Genomic DNA, 20,763 nt, shown 5'->3' with positions numbered 1-20,763 from the left:
AAACAAATTTCTGTCATGTCAATGCAGACCTTATACATAAATTTCCCTACAGCTGCCATTTTGTTGGCTTCAGATTACCCTTTGGTAGTAGACGCTGTTGGTGCCCTACCCAGGTCCCCTTAAGGCCGGTGTAATTGTTGGCTGATAACACACAGCAGCCCCCTTCTCTGAAGAATTTCTCAGTAATACTGGAGCCATCTTGCTTGGGAAGCTATGTCTATCTCTACGTCAGCCAGTGATTGACTGACAAACCAATAACTTACAGAGTACAAAAGGTCAGCCTCAAGGACACAAAGTAGGACTAATTCTGGGTATCTGTACTCCAGAGCTTCAAGGAGATCAGACTAAAGTTAGTCTCTAGTGAGACCACAATCTTCCTTAGCTTTTATCCCTTGTTCTGTCCTGCTTCTGGCACTCTTTTTCTCCTAAGAACACATCCCTAATAAGTCACTTTAACAGGAATCTCCATATCAGGCTCAACCTAAGACATTTTTTATCTCATCAAGATTATTGCAATATCAACTCTACCATACATCATATTAGCTAACCATCTCAGCTGTACACCATCTCAAATATGCTAAGAATTGTATTATAAAGTACTACAGTGGTTTCTCAAAGTGTGGTGGTCCCTGTACCAGCAGCATCAGCATAACATGGGAACTTAGAATTGCAAATTCTCAGGCCCCAGTCCAAACCTACTGAATCACAAACTCCATCACAAACATGTGCTGTAAGTAACTAATCCACTGCTGTTGAACATTTTAGTTTCTATTTTTCCTATTATAAATAACGGTAAAATGAATATACTTGCATGTAAAACTTTGTGTACATTTCTGATTATTTTATAAGTATTTGTCTGCAATTTACTTTGATGTAAAAGTACTGCATCAAAAAAGAAGATGTATTGATACATGAATCAGGGATGGATATGTAATACAGCAAGCACAGCAAAATGTTAATGGTAGAATCCAGGTGATGGGTACACGGATGTTCATTGCAAAATTCTTTCAACTTTTTCATATGTGTTTGAAATTTGTTGGGAAATGTTGAAAATAAAAAATGTTGAAAAAATATATTTTATGAAGCTAAATTCCTAGAATTGGAATAGACTGTTCATAGTATGTGCACATCTTCAAACTTTGTAAAGTTAAAACATCAACCAGAAAGTGTCAGTTCCCTCACACTGTCAACACCACTTTTTAGTGCTTTTCAAATGTCTGACAACTTGTTAGGCAAAAACTAGTAATTTATCTCTTAAATCATCATCTCCATGTGCATTTTTTAAAGCTAATATATAATGAACTGAAAAGCTTCCCAACATGCTTGGCTTCAGATAGGATGTTGGTTACTTGAACCAGGAAACAGTAATCAAGATTTGAACACCTACTCGGGGGCACTTACCTTATTACCTACCCTCAGGAATAACTTGCAAACTAAACTGTACAGGCGAGAGTTACTTCCAGGCCAGCATCATACACAGGCAGAGGGGGTTAGTGCTGGACTGTCCAAGGGGACTGATTTAACAGGTCCTAAGAAAGGACTCTTCCTTCACAAAAAAGTCTCCTTTCCCATTTTACCAGGATACTCAGAATTCTAAGCATTAGAGTTCTTTCTTTATGTTAAAGCAATTAGATTCCCACCGATTCAATTTTCTTTTTTTTTTTTTTGCGGTACGCAGGCCTCTCACTGTTGTGGCCTCTCCTGTTGCGGAGCACAGGCTCCGGACGCGCAGGCTCAGCGGCCATGACTCACGGGCCCAGCTGCTCCGCAGCATGCGGGATCTTCCTGGACTGGGGCACGAACCCGTGTCCCCTGCATCGGCAGGCGGACTCTCAACCACTGCGCCACCAAGGAAGCCCCTCAATTTTAAAATTCAAGTATTTTACTTCAATATGGGTTCCACATAATTATGGTGCATCCATAGGATAGAATGCAATGGAGATATTAAAAAAGAACTATGGATATCTACATCTACTGACATGAAAAGATACCCATGCTATGCTTGTTCATTGCAGAACACAAGTATGTATGTGTGTGTATGACAGAAATATGTATAAGGATACTTACTAAAATATTAATAGTGGTTACCTCCAGTTGAAGGACATATGGGAGTTTTTTACTCTTTTAATATATTTCTCTACTGTTTATTTTTACAATAGATATATAAAAAATTTTATTAACAATATAAAGTACAATAAGGCTATTTGCATTTTGATAAAAAGAAAATTGAAAATATCCCAGAAAACCATTAAGCCGTTATTAGCACCTTATTAAATTTTAATTTAGCAAGATTTTCAAGTCAAGGTTAAAGTTGCCTAAGGAATGAGACCCAGATCCAGCATATTTTAAAGGACATAGGAGAAAAATTAAAGGCAGACTAGGTAAAGAGATCTCCATCCAGGTATTAAGCAGCTGAGGTATACGCCTGTATTATCCTGGTGGGATTTTACTGGGAAAAAATCAACAGGCAACGGAAGGCATCTGTGGTCTTTAGATGCAAGAGAAACCAAAAGGGTGAAGGCTTACTACAATCTGTATAGATCCGGAGTGAATCTTAACTTTACCACAGTTCCTGCTCTCAATATTATAGAAAATAACCTCCTACAAATGATGTTCACTTCTCCCCCTATAGCAGGTCCAGGATCTGATGGCAGTTAATTTTTAAAATATATTATTTATCAGATTTAAATTTTTACTTTATACTTTACAAAGACTGAAAAGGAAAGCATGACATGTTAAATCACTCACCTCCATGGGAAGACATGTTTGTACATGGGCAGATGTTCCTCGATGTGACACTGCAGTCCCATTTTTAATTTGAAACTGTGTTTTGCACATGTAGCCATCAGAACAGTCCTGTGTTCCATCACCAAACAATACATAAGAAAATGCCAATTACTGTAAGAACTCATCATTCTAAGATCTACAGCATCTCGTAAGTTCCAAACCGAGCAATGAAAAACTAAGTATATTAAATGAGATAATATGGATAAAGAAACTCATCCAATACCCCTGTACATAGTAGGTACTCAATAATTAGAAATTTTAATCCCCTACTTTTCATACCTATTAATGATGTTTCCTCTTCTCTTAGATTAAATCCCTTTTATTCCCCAAGCATTTCAAAGCATAGAATTCATAGAACACAATGGGTTGGCATCTGTTTAAAAATATCTAAACTTATAGAAATATCTTGTCACATAATTAATACTGATGTTCATGGCATATACAGAAATAGAAATTTTAGGAGGACATGCATCTTGAAGCTAGAAGGGACCCTCTATTTCAATTTCTTGTTCAAGGGCAGATCTCCATTAAAAGGTCCCAGAGAGGTAATCATTCAGCACCTTCCTAAGCACTTCCAGGAACCTGCACTTCACTCCCTTACATGACTACCACCTCCATTTTGGCATATGACACATTGTTCATTGAGAAAGTTTAGTTCTACATTGCACTAAAATATTTCCCTTTAACCTTAATTCACTGGTTCTAGTTCTGCCCTCTGGAGTCTAAACTCTTTTCCACAGAGCCATTATTCAAAGAGTTGAAGACAATTACCACCATTTTCAAATGTTTGTTGTAAGATATGATTTCGAAGCCCTTCACCGGTTGCATTTCTCTTCTGTTTTTTATACTTGGTGTTAAATACACTAATGGATGATGTTCATCTAATTGTGGTAAGTTTCATTTTTTTTAAGGCAAAACTTGTTTGAACTTAATGAAGTTGTGTAAAAATGTAATAACTTGTCATGCACAAACATACTCACATATCAATGAATATTATTAATTCTCCACCAAAATGTCACACTAACATTCATATTTTAACAGAATTAAAATAATTATAATTAAGAAAAACATGGTTACTTAATTTGACGTAGTAAAAAAAAAAATACAAAATAGCATCCAAACTAAAAAATTCATAATTTACTTAAATACTTTTACTAAGATTAAAATATCCAGTTTTTAACTATAAAATAAGACAATTTTAGAGTGTTTGTGAGCTATTTAATACTGAGTATTTTTAAAAATTTGTGTCATGACAGCTATGTAAGAGCATTTGATATTAGGTAACTATCCTGGGTTGATTGTATCCTCCCTAATTTCATGTCCACCGGGAACTTTGTTGGTGACCTTATTTGGAAATAGGGTCTGTGCAGATGTAATCAAGTTAATATGAGATCATACTGGAATAGACTAGACCCTAAATCCAATATGACTGGTGTAGTTATAAGAAGAGGGAAATTTGGCTACTACAAGCCAAAGAATGCCAAGGATTGCCATCAACTACCCAGAAGCTAGAAAAGGCACAGGAAGATTCTTCTCTAGAGACTTTGGAGGGAGCATGGCCCTGCTGACACCCTGATTTCCAACTTCCAACTTCCAGAACTGTGAGAGAATAAATTTCTGTGTTTTAAGCCACGCAGTTTGTGGTACATTGTTATGGCAGCCCTAGGAAACTAATACAGAAACTATATTTTCTGAGAAATCTGGTGGCACCTTTTTAATACCTCCCAGTTAGTTAGGCTGTCATCCCGCCAGGACTCACACAGGGGCCGCCCTGCTGTTTGGTCATGATCAACACTAGTTCTGATTGACTGCAGCCAACTCATTCAGACTGGTTGATGCCACTACCATAGGTTGTTAAATATTTTGAATATCCTTCCTGCCTGTAAAGTAAGCTATTAGGCATCGAATACTATCATCTTTTATTATTTCACTAAAGTTCTACATTTTGTAGATGGAATTATTGTTTTAAATTCTAGTGAAAGCTATTCTCTTTTCTACTATATTTGAACCAGAAAGATAAAACCCTGGCAGTGTTGGCAGCCCTCATGTGATTAAATGGAGCCTGAGAATAAAGCCAATGTAGAGGAAAGCAAGGCCATAATATGCAGAGACCAGATCCTGATTACACTATTTATACCAATCACACCTGAAGCTAGCTCTACCCTCAAATTTTTCAATTACATGGACCCCAAAAGTCCCTTCTTTGCTTCACCCAACTTAAGTTGGATTTTCTGTCACTTGTAGCCAAAATAATCTTTTTATAAAGTGACCTATATTGCATTTGGTAGTTTAAAACGAGACTTTCTACTGTATTGTATTATCACTCTCATTATGATAATCAATACCTGATTATATAAAAGATTTACCAAATACAATAAAACCATAATAGTATGTGTTTCTGAGAAAAAGTACTCACAGTCTGCAATTTAAAAATAATCTAGCGACTTTGTAGCCAGCAACTTTGCTAAGTTTGTTTATAGACTATTTTTGATTTTATAATTATAATATTTGTATCATCTATTAATAAAGATGTTTTCAGGGCTTCCCTGGTGGCGCAGTGGTTGAGAGTCTTCCTGCCAATGCAGGGGACGCGGGTTCGTGCCCCAGTCCGGGAAGATCCCACATGCCGCGGAGCGGCTGGGCCCGTGAACCTGCGCGTCCGCAGCCTGTGCTCCGCAACAGGAGAGGCCACAACAGTGAGAGGCCCACGTACGGCAAAAAAAAAAATTTTTTTTAATAAAAATAATCTAGCAACAGAGAAAACAAATCATAGGATATTCAGAGAAAAGTCAGAGCTAAACTGTGTGTACTGAGTATAATTCATCAAATGAGGATAAATGTTGTATTTCATATTTTCTATACCTGAGTGCTGGTCATACAACCTCTTCCTAAGGGAAGCTACAATTTAGTAAAACTCTAATTACAATGCAAAATACACCTCCTTTGACATCAAAGAGGTGAGTCAGAAATTCCTGTATACCTATGTTATAAAATCTAAATAAATTATCTGGTATCTTTTAAGATAGAGACATTATTTTCAGTATTATTTATAATTTAAGCAATTTAAATCTCTGTTTTAGGCAATTTCTGATACTATTTATTAGTGTCTCTAGGGAGGTGCAAAAGAGTTTTTGACTCAGCCTATATTTGGTCATGGTGATTTTCTTTTCAGTATCAATCTCTTAATAGTCAAGATTAGCCTTGAAAAATTAAATATAGAAAAAGGAGAGTTTTATAGCATTTCAAACATTTACTTCCACATAAGTAGGCCTTTCTCCCACATCATTTTAATTTAAGGCAGAAAATGTTTTATTCTTCGCTGTTGAAGGATGCTTTTTTAGAGACAACAAACATAAAGGTATGAAAACTGCCCTCTGAACTGGCACTACAGTCAATCAAGGCCAGTAAACAAAGTTGAACTCAAACCTCCCCCTGAAAATTCCAGTGGACGTTCCGCTCTAGCTTCCCTGCATTCTTTTTGTACTTACAATTTAACATTAACCTCCTTTAATTTTTTAACATTGATTAGTTTTACTTCCTCCAGTTGATCCTAAGATCAGGGCCTAGGCCCCATCCCTAGAGAAAGAAAGCCTGCAAAGGGAAGCCAGGGTCCTTACTGTAGAATCTAGACTGACCTCCACATAAAAACCTCATCCCCACAGAGTCTGAAAACACCCCAGACCTGCATGGGAGGAGGTGGAACAAAAGGAACCTTACAGCTTACCCAGTTCAACCCTCCTGCTTTAGCGATAAGAAGGTGAAGGACTGAAGCACTTTTAAGAGACTTGTCTTACAGCTAATTAGGGGCAGAGCTAGAAGTAGAAGGCAAGCCTCTTGGCCTGTGTTCTTTCTACTACACTAAGCAAGTTCTGCCAGAGAGCAGGATCATGGCAGAAAGATCTTTACTGATGCTCGCGGACTGGTATACGCCAGGCTCTGCACATGGAATAAAAAGCTCAAGCCACTCAAAGTGTGGTCTGGGGACCAGCAGCCTCAGGGTCACCTGGGAGCTTGTTAGACATGTAGAATCCCAAGTCCCACTTCAGACCTTCTGAATTGGAATCTGTATTTAACAGGATCCCAGGTGATTTGTGTACACATTTGGAAGCACTGAGGCAGGGAGCACTGCAATCCCTGCGGGACAGCAAACTGACTGCATTAAACAGTGGTTCTCAGCCCTAGCTGCACATCTGAATCATCTGAGGAGTTTTCAAAATGCTGTTGCTGGGGTCCACCCTCAGACTGGTGAAGTAAGAATCTTCCCAGTAGCCTCTAATGAAAAGCCAGGGTAGAGAACCACTGCACTAAATTCACTGGAGTCCCCTTCTGAACTCTGAGAACAAAGCCAACCACAGACTCTGCAGCTGCCTCTGCAGAAAAGGCTACAAACAGCTTCCAACTTTCAGGAATTCCAGGCTCACTCGGAGCACTCCATATACTAAACTTGCCTCTGTGGATGCTCATCTTGGAGCTTCGACTGTGCTGAGACTGCTTTTTATATGGTCTTCACTACCACCTCAAACCCTACTCTCTGGCAACTTGCCCAGCCTTGACCTGGTCATCTGTAACAGCCAGTAATCTCATAACTTAAAACCTTCCCATGTCCAACTACACTTCTGCCATCAGGACTCCCTGCTGCCCACTGCCACGAAGCAGGTTCCTCCACAATGTCACTGTAGAAGAGAAACTAATAGGAAATGCAGGTGCTGTATGTAACCCAGACACCACTAATAAAAAGAGAACACATCCTCACAGTCAAAACTCCTCAGGTCATCTAGATGGAATGCCCTTCACCTTATGCCAAAACAAGGAATAAAGATTTAAATGAGGAAAACAATACCATAAATGTGTTCACAATGAAAACACTGGAAGATTATAAACTCTTTTATCTATCTATTTATTTATTTATTTATTTTGCGGTACGCGGGCCTCTTACTGCTGTGGCCTCTACCGTTGTGGAGCACAGGCTCCGGACGCACAAGCTCAGCGGCCATGGCTCACGGGCACAGCCGCTCCGCGGCATGTGGGATCTTCCCGGACCGGGGCACGAACCCGCGTCCCCTGCATCAGCTGGCGGACTCTCAACCACTGCGCCACCAGGGAAGCCCTATCTATTTATTTTTATTTTTTAATTTTTTATTTTTGCGAGGCTTGCAGCATCTTATTTCCCCGACCAGGGATCAAACCCGTGCCCCCTGCAGTGGAAGCACAGTCTTAACCACTGGACTACCAAGGAATTCCCTAAAAGCTTTTAAAGGATATTTAAAAAGTAAATAAAAATCATGTAAAGTCACGTAAAATAATGATAAATTCTACTGCATGGAAAAAATTCTAAACACCATAAAGTCAAAAGGCAAATATTAAAATGTGAAAAAAAGATCTGTAGCTCAAATCATAGAAAAGGACTAATTTTTTCAATATATAAATAGCTTTAATTTCCTCAGTATATTAATAGTTCTCACAAACCAATAAGAGGAACAGCCCAATAGAAAAATAAGCAAACGATATAAATAGATAGTTCACTAAACAGGAAGTATACATGGATTTTAATCATATAAAAATATGTTCAATGTTACCCATAAGAAAAATGCAAATTAAAACTATGTGATACCATTTTTTACCTATCAGATTGGCAAAGATCAGAAAGCCAAAGTGAAATACACTCTGTAGACAAAGATGTGGATAAAACAGGCAGGCGCTCTCATACATTGCCAAGGGCAGGGTAGTTTAAATTAGTATAACCTCCCTGTAGAGCAAGTTGACAATAACTATCTAAACTTAAAATGCACATACCTTCCATCCAGAAATGCTACTTCCAGGAATTTATCGTACAGATACAACTGCACATGTAGAAAGTAAAATTCATGCAATGATATGTATTAAAGTATTGTTTTAATAGCACAGTATTGGAAATAACCTAAATGCCCATAGGTGAGGATTGGTTAAATAAATTATAGTATATCCAAATAACAGAATGCTATGCAGTCATAAAAAAGTGACTGTAAGCATTCATATGGAATAATAACCAAAATAGATCATTAAGTTAAAAATATGCAGAACACATGTATATATGTATATTATCCTACCATTTGTTTAAATATAAACACATATGCTTGTGTACATTGAAGATATCTGAAAGGACACCCAAGACACTGGTATGAGTAATGACCTCTGAGGTTGGGTAAGGAGGGTGGGAAGGTTAGGAAGGAAACTTACTTTTTTAGTGTACAAACCCTTTTGTGCCTATATACAAAAAACACTTCATGTTAAACAAATACTTCATTGATTGCCTTTTGAACATATGCCTCCAGGCCAGCGCAACGCTGCAATGGATTCCAACTTGAACTTTTCAGGAGAAAATGTTCTGGAGGCCTTATAGAACCCTAGAGAGACAACCAAGTTTTCTAGTGTAGTACTGACTGCATACTAAGGATTTCCTAATAGAACATGTTTAGGTCTGCTTTCCTACAAGCTGTCAAAAGCTATGCCACTCAGACAGTTATGTTATGCCTGCTGGAATCGAGCTACCCAAATAACTATGGGGCTCTTGTAGCTGAATTTTAATAAGCTTTTAACAATCTACTCTAGAAAAACACTGCTGTCTAAAAAATTAGGTGGTTATCTAAGAGCCTCAGCCCTGCTTTGGAATAAAGGATTGCATATAGGATGTAAACTCAAGTTAACTGCCCATAATGATCAGCTGCAGGAAGGGCTTGTCAAGGCCACTGGGGAGGAATTAAGACAAGAGGAAGTTTCTACGTCACTGCTGGCACTGAACAAACAACAGGACCTTCAAGGCCAATGGAACCCTGAGGGACAGGCCAAACCTAAGCCACAGATCTCAAGTGGTTGTTCTTTCCTCTGTAAGAGATCAAACCAATACTATCAGTAACTGCCCAGAGCTAATTAATCTTGGGGTCAAAAAAAAAAAAGAAAAACTGCTGCTGAAAAGCAAAGCTTACACTGGGTAAGTCAGACACTAAACTAATATCTGTTCATTTTTGTTAAAGCCTGAAAGTTAGATGGTGTATGAAGGTAACTGTTAAGGATTTAGAGATCCTCCAGAACACAATTTTGAATATATTAAAACGTCTCCTCGTGCCCCAACCCCCACCCAATCTCACTAACCGATACTGCTACACCTTCCCAATATGTGTGTGGATGTTGACCATGGCTGACTCTGATGCCTCTGAGTCAGTATCAAGAGTGACCAGATCCAGTCAAAGTGATTCATGGGTAACTGCCAGCCTTTGACTCAGGCAAAAATTCAAAAGAAACCAAAAACCCAAAAGTAAAAGTAGGTATATAACATATTTCACCTTTGAAAAAGACCTTGGTCTTCTCCTTGGTCTTGTAGTATTTTGGAGTTTATTAAACATGACACAGCCATTTATTGAATAGTCCATCAATACCTTCTCCATACTTTCTGGGGGAGAGGGTTGGAGATACACCTCAGATAATAATAAATTCCAGCTGAGGGAGCAGCAGCTGTCCTTCTGGGAAAGAATTAAATCTTCTTCTGGATGTGTGGTCGCATCCAACAGAGGCCCATACCCCCTTGCTTCACCATTTGCACAACATAACCCGTTATGATTATTGCCTTTATCTGTGTGACCTAAGGTGTGAATGACTACTGAACACATTGGTTCACTACCTGGGAATTAAACCACAAAACATGGTGACCATTGGTCCTTAATTGGAGGTTCTCTGGCTCTGCCCAGTTTAAAAGAGCTTTTTCTTAGCATGGTCATGGTATGAAACTAAAAGAGAATCTGTGGGATTTTAACTTGAAATATTCTCTCTAAGGCAGCCATGTGTCAGAGGGTTATACGGCCTTCTCTTGCAATACTTAGTTCAGCAGTTACTCTTGTTTACATTAGCGTACTCATTACAGACTCTTATTAGGTTTAAAGTTCTAATCAACCTATAAACAAAGCACAGAGGACTAATTATAGTTACTGAATAGAATCTAAATATTATAAATCTTGATGATGTAAAAATAATAATATAATTAATTTAAAAATCAGAAGGAGGAACAGAAAGGAATGTGGGATATAGTATAAGTACTCTAAATTCCTCATCTATCACAGCAGGAATCAATAGTTACTATCCAAAAATGAAAAATCAGGAATTAAAAGTATTAATATATTGTTAAAGGTTGCAGGGATCACTGTGAGCATAACTGAGTTATTCTTCACCAATAGGGGTTCCTTTAAACAAATTTAAATCATCCATATGATGGAATACTATGTAGCTATCAGTAATAATGAGATAGTTCTATATATGCTCACAAAGAAAGATGTCCATTATGTACTGTTAGGTGGAAAAAGTAAGTTACAAAACAATGATCCCACTTTTGTAAATATGTTATAAACGTACATATATTTACATGTGCATAGAAAACAAACTACAAAATTGAGTCAGAGGAGAGGGAAGGAAATATTTTCATCTGTATTTTATATATCTATATATTATCAGAATTTTTACAATGATCATGTATTGTTTTTCCTTGTAAAAGTTATTTAATTAAATATAAAAATCCAATCCATGAAAGAAAAATGTAATACTGTGCTTTCCTTCCACTCTCTGCAATCAATAATACTCTAAGAACCATAAAATGTTCTTGCATACAATATTAACTTTTATTTTCTCTCCTTTTTAAACTTACCCTTTAGTTGCTAAACCAAAATAAGGCCAATACTTCTTTCCTAGGTCACTACCTAATTATGGTATACCTTCACTTTGCTTCTCAAGTGGACATTGTTTTACACCACTTAGGGCCTTCAATTTTCAATTCCATTCAATAAAGACATATTGAAAACCCCAGCACTGTGCTCATTTTAGTTAGTTTTCCTACAATAGTCCTACTCCCTTTCCCTGACAGGACTCTTAGACCTACCCTACCAAGTCCCTCTGCTTTTTACCTCTAACCCCTTCTGACTTCCTAGATGAGCAGTAGAACGCACTGCTCTCCCCTTCCCCAAAGGCAGGTCAAAGCACAGCAAGCACCTGCTGTATAAATAAATAAATAAAATAAAATTCAAAAATTAAAAAAAAAAAAAAGCACAGCAAGTGCAGTGACCCCAGGGAATAAAGAGCAGAAGAAAATCAGCCACTTGTTAGCCCAGAAAAGGAGGTTACTGGACCAATTTGATGACCTTATTGGGGAGAGGGGGCGGGGATGAGCACACACGCATACCTGTTGATGTGTACTTGCACAGCCTGCTTATTTCATGCAAATTTTTAAAAAGTGGTTATAGTTTAAATAATGCTAAATCCCTCTCTTTCTTGGAGCCAAAGCATCAAAAGTTAGTTTAGATCACATTGGTTCCATTTTCTTTATTAACACTTTCAACAGATATCTCTACAATGTTGTTTCACTATTAAGCATTTTTGTGGAATTTCATTCTCTTTTCCCTCTTTCACCTTTTAATAATTTATTTTCAGGTTTTCCAAACTGCCCATTTTGATTTTTCAACTTTCAGTTCATAAATGTGGGTCCTCCATGTGTACCCTCATACTTTTTATTATATTAAACAATTTGGTTCTGCTTCCAAGAGCATTCCTGCTTATTTGTGCCCAAGGATTGGCCAACAAATGCTATAACTGATTGGAGAGGAGATGGGGGCCTGCTATAGAAAAAAATTTTTTTCTCTCTTTGTTTCTACTTTCAATTTAAGTTTGTAGAGATTTTACCATATTTTGTTTGCTCTAGATGAAATGTTCTCAAAGGTTTATCACTGCTTTTCTAATATCATAGATAAAATAAGAAAACAAAGATGACCCAAGTTCTGAGCTTCTCCATCTTGATTTCTAAATTTAAAGTTACTCCAAATCTTATTCCTCTCATAAATAATATTTTTATAAAATTACCTGTTATAAGGGAATTATTCAAGGAAATTAAGAGTATTAAAGTAATTTTGTACTTAATAAAATAAATTGAAAGAAATTCTATAGACAGTAGCAAATTATCAGGGTAGCAAACTGTCACTTTCATTTCAAAGCACTGTCCTTGCAAAGCCATACAAATAATTTATTAAGTTTCCTATTTTTTCATGAAATGAAGGATGCCTGATCTTAAGCAGTTTTACTGGGAAAAGGATCCTGCTGTGCGGGTGGGAAGAAGGAAAGGAAGGTGAGAAAGGCCTTCCTGGCATGGGTGCATACAAAGTACCGCAAAATGGGTGGCTTAAAACAACAAAGATTAATTCTCTCACAGGTCTAGATCTGGAAGCTAGAAGTCTGAAATCAAGGTATCGACAGGGCCATGCTCTCTCTTCAGGCTCTAAGGGAGAATCTTCCCTTGTCTTCTTCTAGGTACTAGTTGTTGCCTACTTATAGACACATCATTCCCATTTCTGCCTCTGTATTCACATGCCTTCTTTCCTGTGTGTCTGTATCTCTGTGTCCAGACTTCCCTCTTCTTAGAAGGACATCAGTCAGATTGCATTGAGGACACACGCTAATCCAGTATGGCCTCATCTTAACTTGATTACATCTGCAAAGACCCTATTTTCAAATAAAGTCACACTCACAGGTTCTGGGTGGACATGAATTTGGGGGGACACTATTCAGCCCAGTACAGGTGAAGAGGCAGCAAGAGCTTGGAGAAAGGCAGTCCCACAGCTCCTGCACCTAACACAGGGGTAGTTGCCCAGAACAGCTGAGGGAGGCCAGTGTTTCAGAAGCTGTTTCAACCTGAAGATACTAGGCCAGACTCTCACGGCTGTTGCGGGAAAACAAAAGGGCTTTGACCAACAATGGGGATGAAAGTACTGACAGCTTTTAGAGAAGGCTGCACAGTACTACACTCACTGTTTTTATGCATGGGACCTGCATAATGTGAGATTGAAGACTTTACTGGAGTCATCCTACGTGCCAAAAAGAGCATTCAATATCCACTACTTGGATCAAAACCAGAAACGTGGCAAACTCAAACTGCTGGCAGAGAAGAGTGAAGAGGAGGAAGGAGAGAGGGAGGATGTTGTCCACTGAGCCTTTTTTATTGATGTAACAAAAGTTTCCTGACATATTTTCCAGAATTAGTCACAATCTCTGCCCTCATAGTCATTTCCATTCCAAGCCTGTGCGTGTTTAAAGCTCTTATACTGATTCCCTCTCTTTCTGTATCTTCCATCAGAACTCCTGCTTCCCATAGCTTGACATTAGCAGGTTGCCTCTGCATCAAGGCAGGAGTTGTGTGAAAGCCAGGTGGACACAATGCAATAGAGAAGGAGGAGAAGCTCACCACCTCACCCCACACTTATGCTACAAATCTTAGAGAGTCTTTCCTCATTTCCATGAATTAATCATGTTCTCGCCATGCTGTGTTCCCAACCATAGGTTTAAAAACAGACCAGCTGAACTGATGGTCATGTATCTAACAGAATCTTAGCTTAAAACCAGTATTCATTAAATTTACATTTCATATAATAAGGCGATAGACTGGTATCCTTCAAGAATTTTTGCATTCGTCTAAGTGTTTCTTTGGTCTTCTAGCCATGATAGAATAACAGAGACTAGATCTACTCTCCCATCTTAAGCAACTAGAAAACCAAACAAAAAATATATGAAATTGGGGTTTGAAGATGTTGGACACAGGCAGTGTAGGACAGTGATCTCTGAGGAAAAGGAAATAAACAAGGTAAGCTCTACAAGTGTCCCAGCTCACTGCCTGAAGAAAGTTCTCAAAGAAAAAGATTAAAATGGCAAATGATTTCATTGTTTGTTTAAATAATCTAAGAGAATCAACAGAAAAAGTAATAAAATAAGAGAGTTTCAGAGAGTGGCCAGGAAAAAGATCAACATATAAAAATCAGTAACTTTACAACTGTAGCAATAATCAGTTAAAATCATAAAGATAAAATACACTATTCCTGGTACGAACACAAATTGTCAAATATCCAGGAAAATACCTATCATTATGTCAAGGAAACTCTATAACTGTACTGTAGGACATGAAAATAATCCCAACAAGTTTTTTATGAAACTTGTAAAATGATTCTCAAATTACTTTTAAAAGAAAATGCATGGGGTAATTAATTTTTAAAAAACAATGAATGATAGGATTATTAGATATCAAAACCAACTAAAGAGCACTAGTAATAATTAAAATCTATGTTATTATGACAGAAAAGAAAAATAGATCAGGGATTAGAGTATGGAGTCTAGAAATAGACACATTTACATGTTGGAATTTAATATATGATAAAAAGAGAATTTGGATCACAGATGGAAGAATGGATGAGTCAATAATGAAATGAAGTCAAGCAGTTCACCATTAAATAAAATAAACAAACTACATTACCACATCTCACAATCTCTAAAATAAATTCCAGATGGATTAAAGCCCTAAACATAAAAAATAAACTAATAAAGATCTAGAGGAAAATATAAGAGAATATTTTCTTAATTTGAAGTTAGGAAAGAGTTCCTGAGCAAAACACCAACCCAGAAGCCATAAAGCAAAAGACTGGCAGATTTATTAAATATTAAAAAACTCCTGTTTGACAAATGATACTATTAACAAAGTTAAAAGAGAAGTGACAGTCTGGGAAAAAATATTTGCAATACATATAGGAAATGAAGGATTGATAGTCGTAATATATAAGTTACTTCTACAAATCACTATTACAAAGATAAACAACTACAGTAAAAGAGACAAAGGGCATAAACAAGAAATTCCTAGAAGAAATACCAGTGACCAATAAGCATATAAAAATATGCTCAACACCAATGTAATGAGGAAAATGCAAATTGAAACAATATATCATTTTTCATCTTTTAGAATGAAAATTTTTAAAGATCAGTAATATCTCATAGTCTAGAGAGTATGAGAAAATGGGCATACTCATATACTATTTAAGAATATAAATTGCTCCAGTCAGGAGAGAAATTTTGCCTTTCTCTTTCACTCATTTATTCATTCAACAAATATTAGCACTTAGTTCATATAACATGGTGTGCTAGGCCCTAGGAATACAGCAGTGAACCAAACAGACAGAAGTTCTTGCCCTCAGGCAGCTTGCACTCTGGAGGAACAGATGCAGGGCGGAGAACATAACAACTGAATATGTACAGTAGATGGTTTTAGTGCAATAAAAATAAAATAAATTAGAGTGACGGGGACTGAAGTGATAGGGTTAGGAAGATGCAATTTTACATATGGTGGACAGACAGGGGGACCTTGCTGATAAGGTGAGGGATGATCTGACTGAAGTAGGGAATAAGTCATAAAGCTACCTTTATGAACACACTAGACAGTGGGAATGAGCTGCACTTAGACTCCATAGTGGAAATAGCAGAGATAGTATATGGCTGGAGCAGAGTGAAGGAGCAAGAAAATGATGGAATTTAAGACTAGAGAGGAAAGGGGTGCGAACAATTTAGGCCATGCAAGTCATGGTCAGAGCTTTGGATTTTACTCTGACAAAGACCGGAAGTCACTGGAGGATTCTGAGGCACAGACTGTTATGATTGTACTCACATTTTTAAAAGATCACTGTAGCTGCTGTTTAGAGACCAGATTCCTAATGGGCATTAGTTAGGAAGCTATTGCAACAGGCTAGGCGAGAAATAATGGCAGCCTGGGCTACAGTGGTGCAGTGGAGGTGGTGAGAAGTGGTTGATTATGGATATATTTTGAAGATAGAGTTAGTAGGATTTATTAATGGATTAAACATGGGATGTAAGAGAAAGAGAGAAGTCAAGGGGAATGCCAGGTTCCTGTCCCTAGCAACTAGAAGCTAATATTTACTGAAATAGGGAAATATGTGGAAAAAGTAGGCTGTGAGGGAGAGGGGGAAGGTTAAGCGAAAGTGAGTTAAATGTGCTGCCTCATAGACACTCAAATGTATGTCAGGTTGCTGGATATAAAAGCCTGAAGTTCAGGGACATAATAGGTGTTAAAAATACAATTTCAAGAGTCATCAGTGCATATATAGTATTTACAGCCAAGGAGCTGGGTAAGATCTCCTAGAGAAAGTGTCTAATTGGAGAAGAGAAGTCCAAAGATTGAGCCCTGGGGCACTCCAGAGTTGAGCTATTGGGAGATGAGGAGGAAGCAGCAGAGGAAGCCACTAAGAATAGTTGAGAGGTAGAAGGAAACCACAAGGTCAGCGTCTCAGGCACCGAGGAGTAGTTCAAGAAGGGAGTAATAGCTGTGCCAATTTTTCAGCATCTGTCAAAATGTCAAGTGAGCATACCCTCTCATTCAATAATGCTATTTATCTATTCTACAGAAATAAGAATAAGTACACATAAAAATTGTTTTGCATGGACATTTATTAAAGTATCATTTGCCATAGAAAATTAAATGCCCATCAATAGAGGAAAGCTTAAATTATAGTGCATCTGAACAAGAGAACAAAATGTAACAATTAAAAAAAAAACCTGGCAGATGGAAGTTATTGATATGGAATAACCTCTGGATATTAAGTTAAAAAATTACTTTAAGAACAATCATATGAAATGATTGATTCCACATATATGGAAAAAGAAAACATATATGTATATGTTACCTGCAGGGCAGGTAGGATAGTGTGATGAGAGAAAGCATGAGCTCCAAATCAGACTTCCTCAGATATAAATTTGGCTTGTTACCGTGAAAAAATTTCTTAACTTTTCTGACCTTTCTCTCTTCTATAAAATCCCTCAAATGGCGGTTCTAAGGATCAAATGAATTAATATACAAAAAAGATCAGTGTCTGGCATATAGTAATCCCTCAATAAGTGTTAGGTATGAATAAATGTCTTAATAGTGTACATTATAATATATAATAACCATATATATGAGTGCATAGGAAGAGATTTTGAAGTTTACTCTCCAAACTGTTAACACTGGTTTTCTCCAAGGAGAAGTTTAGGACTGGGAATTGGCAGGGGGATGAGAGGTAGCTGAAAGGCACTTAAAACATTTTGACATATATGTCTAAATTACTTTCATTTTTAATAATATACTAGTGTAGATTTTTACAAAAGTATATGTGCATTTCTTATGAAATTTTAAAACTTTTTTTTTTAATTTAGAGAAGAGAAAAGAACAGTAAACATTTATGGACCTCAAAAGCTATTGCAATTTCTATTCAGCTGACACCAAAAAAGATAAATCAAAGAATTGGGATAATGTGAAGCAGGTAATGTAACATTTTCTAGCCATTTCCAAGAAAGATACACAGACAGACTGTGGCAATAAAAATAGAAAAGACGGAAAAGAAGAGCCTGAATAATGAAATAAAGGGAAGAGAATGAAATCAAGCACAGATTCACAGACTCTGAGTCTAACCATTCAGGCAAACAAAAGCCCTACCTATCACACCTGAGAGAGGCAGTCACCCAGTGTCTCCTGACACATTTCCAGTGACACAGACAGCGTGTGTCACCTTATATTAACCAAATATAGTCCCTCACTGGTCCTACTTGTCTCATCCGAAGTAACACATTTAAGACTCTCTCTTCACCAAGACTGACTCTTGGCTACATATTCTGGCTCCACTACCTTGTCTGGGCAAGCCCAGCCCTGCCCAGTGTGGGCAGAGAGAGCACTCCAAGGAGCAGGCTGCTACAGCTGCTCCAAATCTAAAGCAAATACAGCTAAGATTCTTTCCACTTAATGACGCCAACAGGTAGAATTGTTAAGACAATGTGGATGTACAATTGCATGACTTCTGACTTTGACTAAATTCTGCTTGGAGAAACAACATGTATTTGCAGGAGACAAATACTAAAGCATACTCTATGCAGGCTCAACTTAACTCTTTTGTACATAACTCAATGTTTTTCATCACTTCTTTCTTTGTCTTCAGTACAAACCCTTCACCAGCTCCTTCTCAGACCTTCCCAAGGTAGAGCTCACTACTCCATGTATGGCTGTGCCTCTAATTACTATTTACTGCATTTGCATGTGTTTTTTCTCATTATAATGTCATTAGCATGTGAGGGAGCCTGGTTGCCAGGGCAACCAGGAGTGGTGAATGCACAGCACAGCCTTTAATGAAAACTTAACCCTACTTCGTTTAATTCCCACTGTGTTTTTCGGCTCACTTCACTTTTGTGGTCGCAAGAATGGAAATATCCTGCAGTTACCCCTTCTTATGTGGTGCTGCTCCAAGGTCTTGGGAACCTTTGTGTTCCCCTGAACATACGAACAACACTTTATATTTCTCATAACTAACCTTGAAAACTTCCTCTGATAACAATAAATTCTCCTTCTGATCAACAGTGCTCACTCAACACAGTCCTTTGAATATCTAAAATAGTTTATTTTTCTCCAGACTAAATATTCTCAGGTTTTTCAAATTCGATGTTTCTGCAGTCCTTATTCACCTAACGGCCCACCCCTGAAAACATTCTAAATTATCTGGTTGAGACCAAACTCACTCCTTCTATAGCATCCTGCCAATCTGGTAACCTTCTCAAAAGGAAATAGATTAGTTTGACATGACTTCTTTTTAGCCAGCCTACAAAGGTATGCTTATAAAAGCTAGGTATAATAATAATAATGGTTTATCAGATGATCAAATCAAGATTTAATTTAAAAAAAATCTCAGTCAGGCAAAAATGAGATGATATTTGGCATGAATAAAAGCAAAATCCTAAAACTAGGCTCAAAAATCCAGCTACACAAATACAGGAGCTCTGCTTAGCAGTAAAGCACACCTTTAAGCCCCAAGATATAGATGCCTTCAAGTTCAATAGGAGCCAAAGTGTGACAGGCTGTCATGAAGGGATTTCTTAGAACTCAGTTTGTAATTGTTATACTTGCAAGATAAAGTAAGGAGAACAAGGTCAACAGTATCGCAGAACTGGTTTAAGAAAGTAAATCTTGTATGAACCAGCAATTAATGACCACAGAAATCTATTATTTTCTGGTATCACTGTCTTTCACAATATGAGGAAAGACAGAAATAGTGGGGCCAGCCACTGAAGTAAGGCAGCCTGAGGAGTTAGAAGCCAATAGGAATTGAGCTCTCACTTCTGATGGAGCATACGTGAAGAAGGGGACCAGTGAGAATGCTATTGTCCAACAAAACCAGCAGCAATGATGGTAATGTTGTTTTGTCCAAAATGGTAGGCAGTAGCCACTTAAAATGCAGCGAGTGCAACTAGGAAACCACATTTTTCATTTTATTTAACTTTACTTAATTTAAATTTCAACTTGAATAGCCACATGTGGCTAGTGGCCACCATATTCTACAGCACAGCATGTAAATGATGGGCTGCTGCAGAGTAAATGTTCTGATAACATTTTAAGATCAGACTATATTATTTAGCTTTCCCCCAAACAAGCAACTGAAGTGGGACCCAGCAACATCCGAGTCACAGTCTAGGAGGAGGCCCTACTATAGCATCCACTGTAGGCCACATTCTCTACAGGAAAAGGCCCAAGTCATAACAACAATCTGCCTGAGACCAGGGGTGGGAGTTTAGAAGGAGATGGGTGGTTAGTATCACTACAGACTTGAGAAGCAGTATGGCATAGAGTCAAGCACACAGACTTGAAAACCACACTGCCAGAGTTCAGAAACCATCTGTACAGCTATCTGGCTTAATCCAGCTTAGTCTGGTTCATCATCCTCCTGCCATCTATGCATCCCACTACTGCTGGCCCTTATCCCCCATATCAGTAAGGCATAAGACACTACACATGCCCAGTTGGTAAATATATTTCCTGAAACTTTACCCTCTCCCAGTCCTTGCTTTTTACTCCATTTTCTGATATCTCTTAGTTATTGAATTTGGGACCCATCACAGTTAGCATTCCTGCCTCAGCCTTCCAGATTGTCATATGATTCAGTCCAGTGCTTCCTAACCCTTTTCACATCATGACACATAAAAATTCATATTTGAACAGCAGTATAATGGAGTAAACTGTAGGGTATTTGGTGGTGTCTATATGAAAGCTGGTGAAAAAAATCTTAAATATATTTTCTTTATACTATACAATTATTATAGTCAATTCCCATTCCTACTCCCAGC

At 37.7% G+C, this 20,763-nt stretch overlaps 1 protein-coding gene across 8 annotated transcripts in view; it reads right to left on the bottom strand.

Moving 5' to 3' along the window:
* ATG10 (autophagy related 10) overlaps nucleotides 1-20,763 on the bottom strand; it is a 239,487-nt gene that overhangs the window by 179,240 nt on the left and 39,484 nt on the right. For all 8 annotated transcript variants that reach the window (XR_003792733.1, XR_003792732.1, XR_003792730.1 and 5 more), the window contains one exon: nucleotides 2,749-2,856. Coding sequence is in view for 2 of the 8 variants with exons in the window: in XM_029217419.1 (XP_029073252.1) it covers nucleotides 2,749-2,856 (108 nt within the window). In the remaining 6 variants the exon portion in view is untranslated. The remainder of the gene's footprint in view (nucleotides 1-2,748; nucleotides 2,857-20,763) is intronic.

Source organism: Monodon monoceros, unplaced genomic scaffold (genome assembly GCF_005190385.1).
Source record: "Monodon monoceros isolate NGI ecotype Baffin Bay Population unplaced genomic scaffold, NGI_Narwhal_1 Super_Scaffold_12, whole genome shotgun sequence".
In the NCBI taxonomy this organism is placed as follows: domain Eukaryota; kingdom Metazoa; phylum Chordata; class Mammalia; order Artiodactyla; family Monodontidae; genus Monodon; species Monodon monoceros.
The sequence above is the reverse complement of the archived record's forward strand: the minus strand, read 5'-3'. Positions and strand labels throughout refer to the sequence as shown.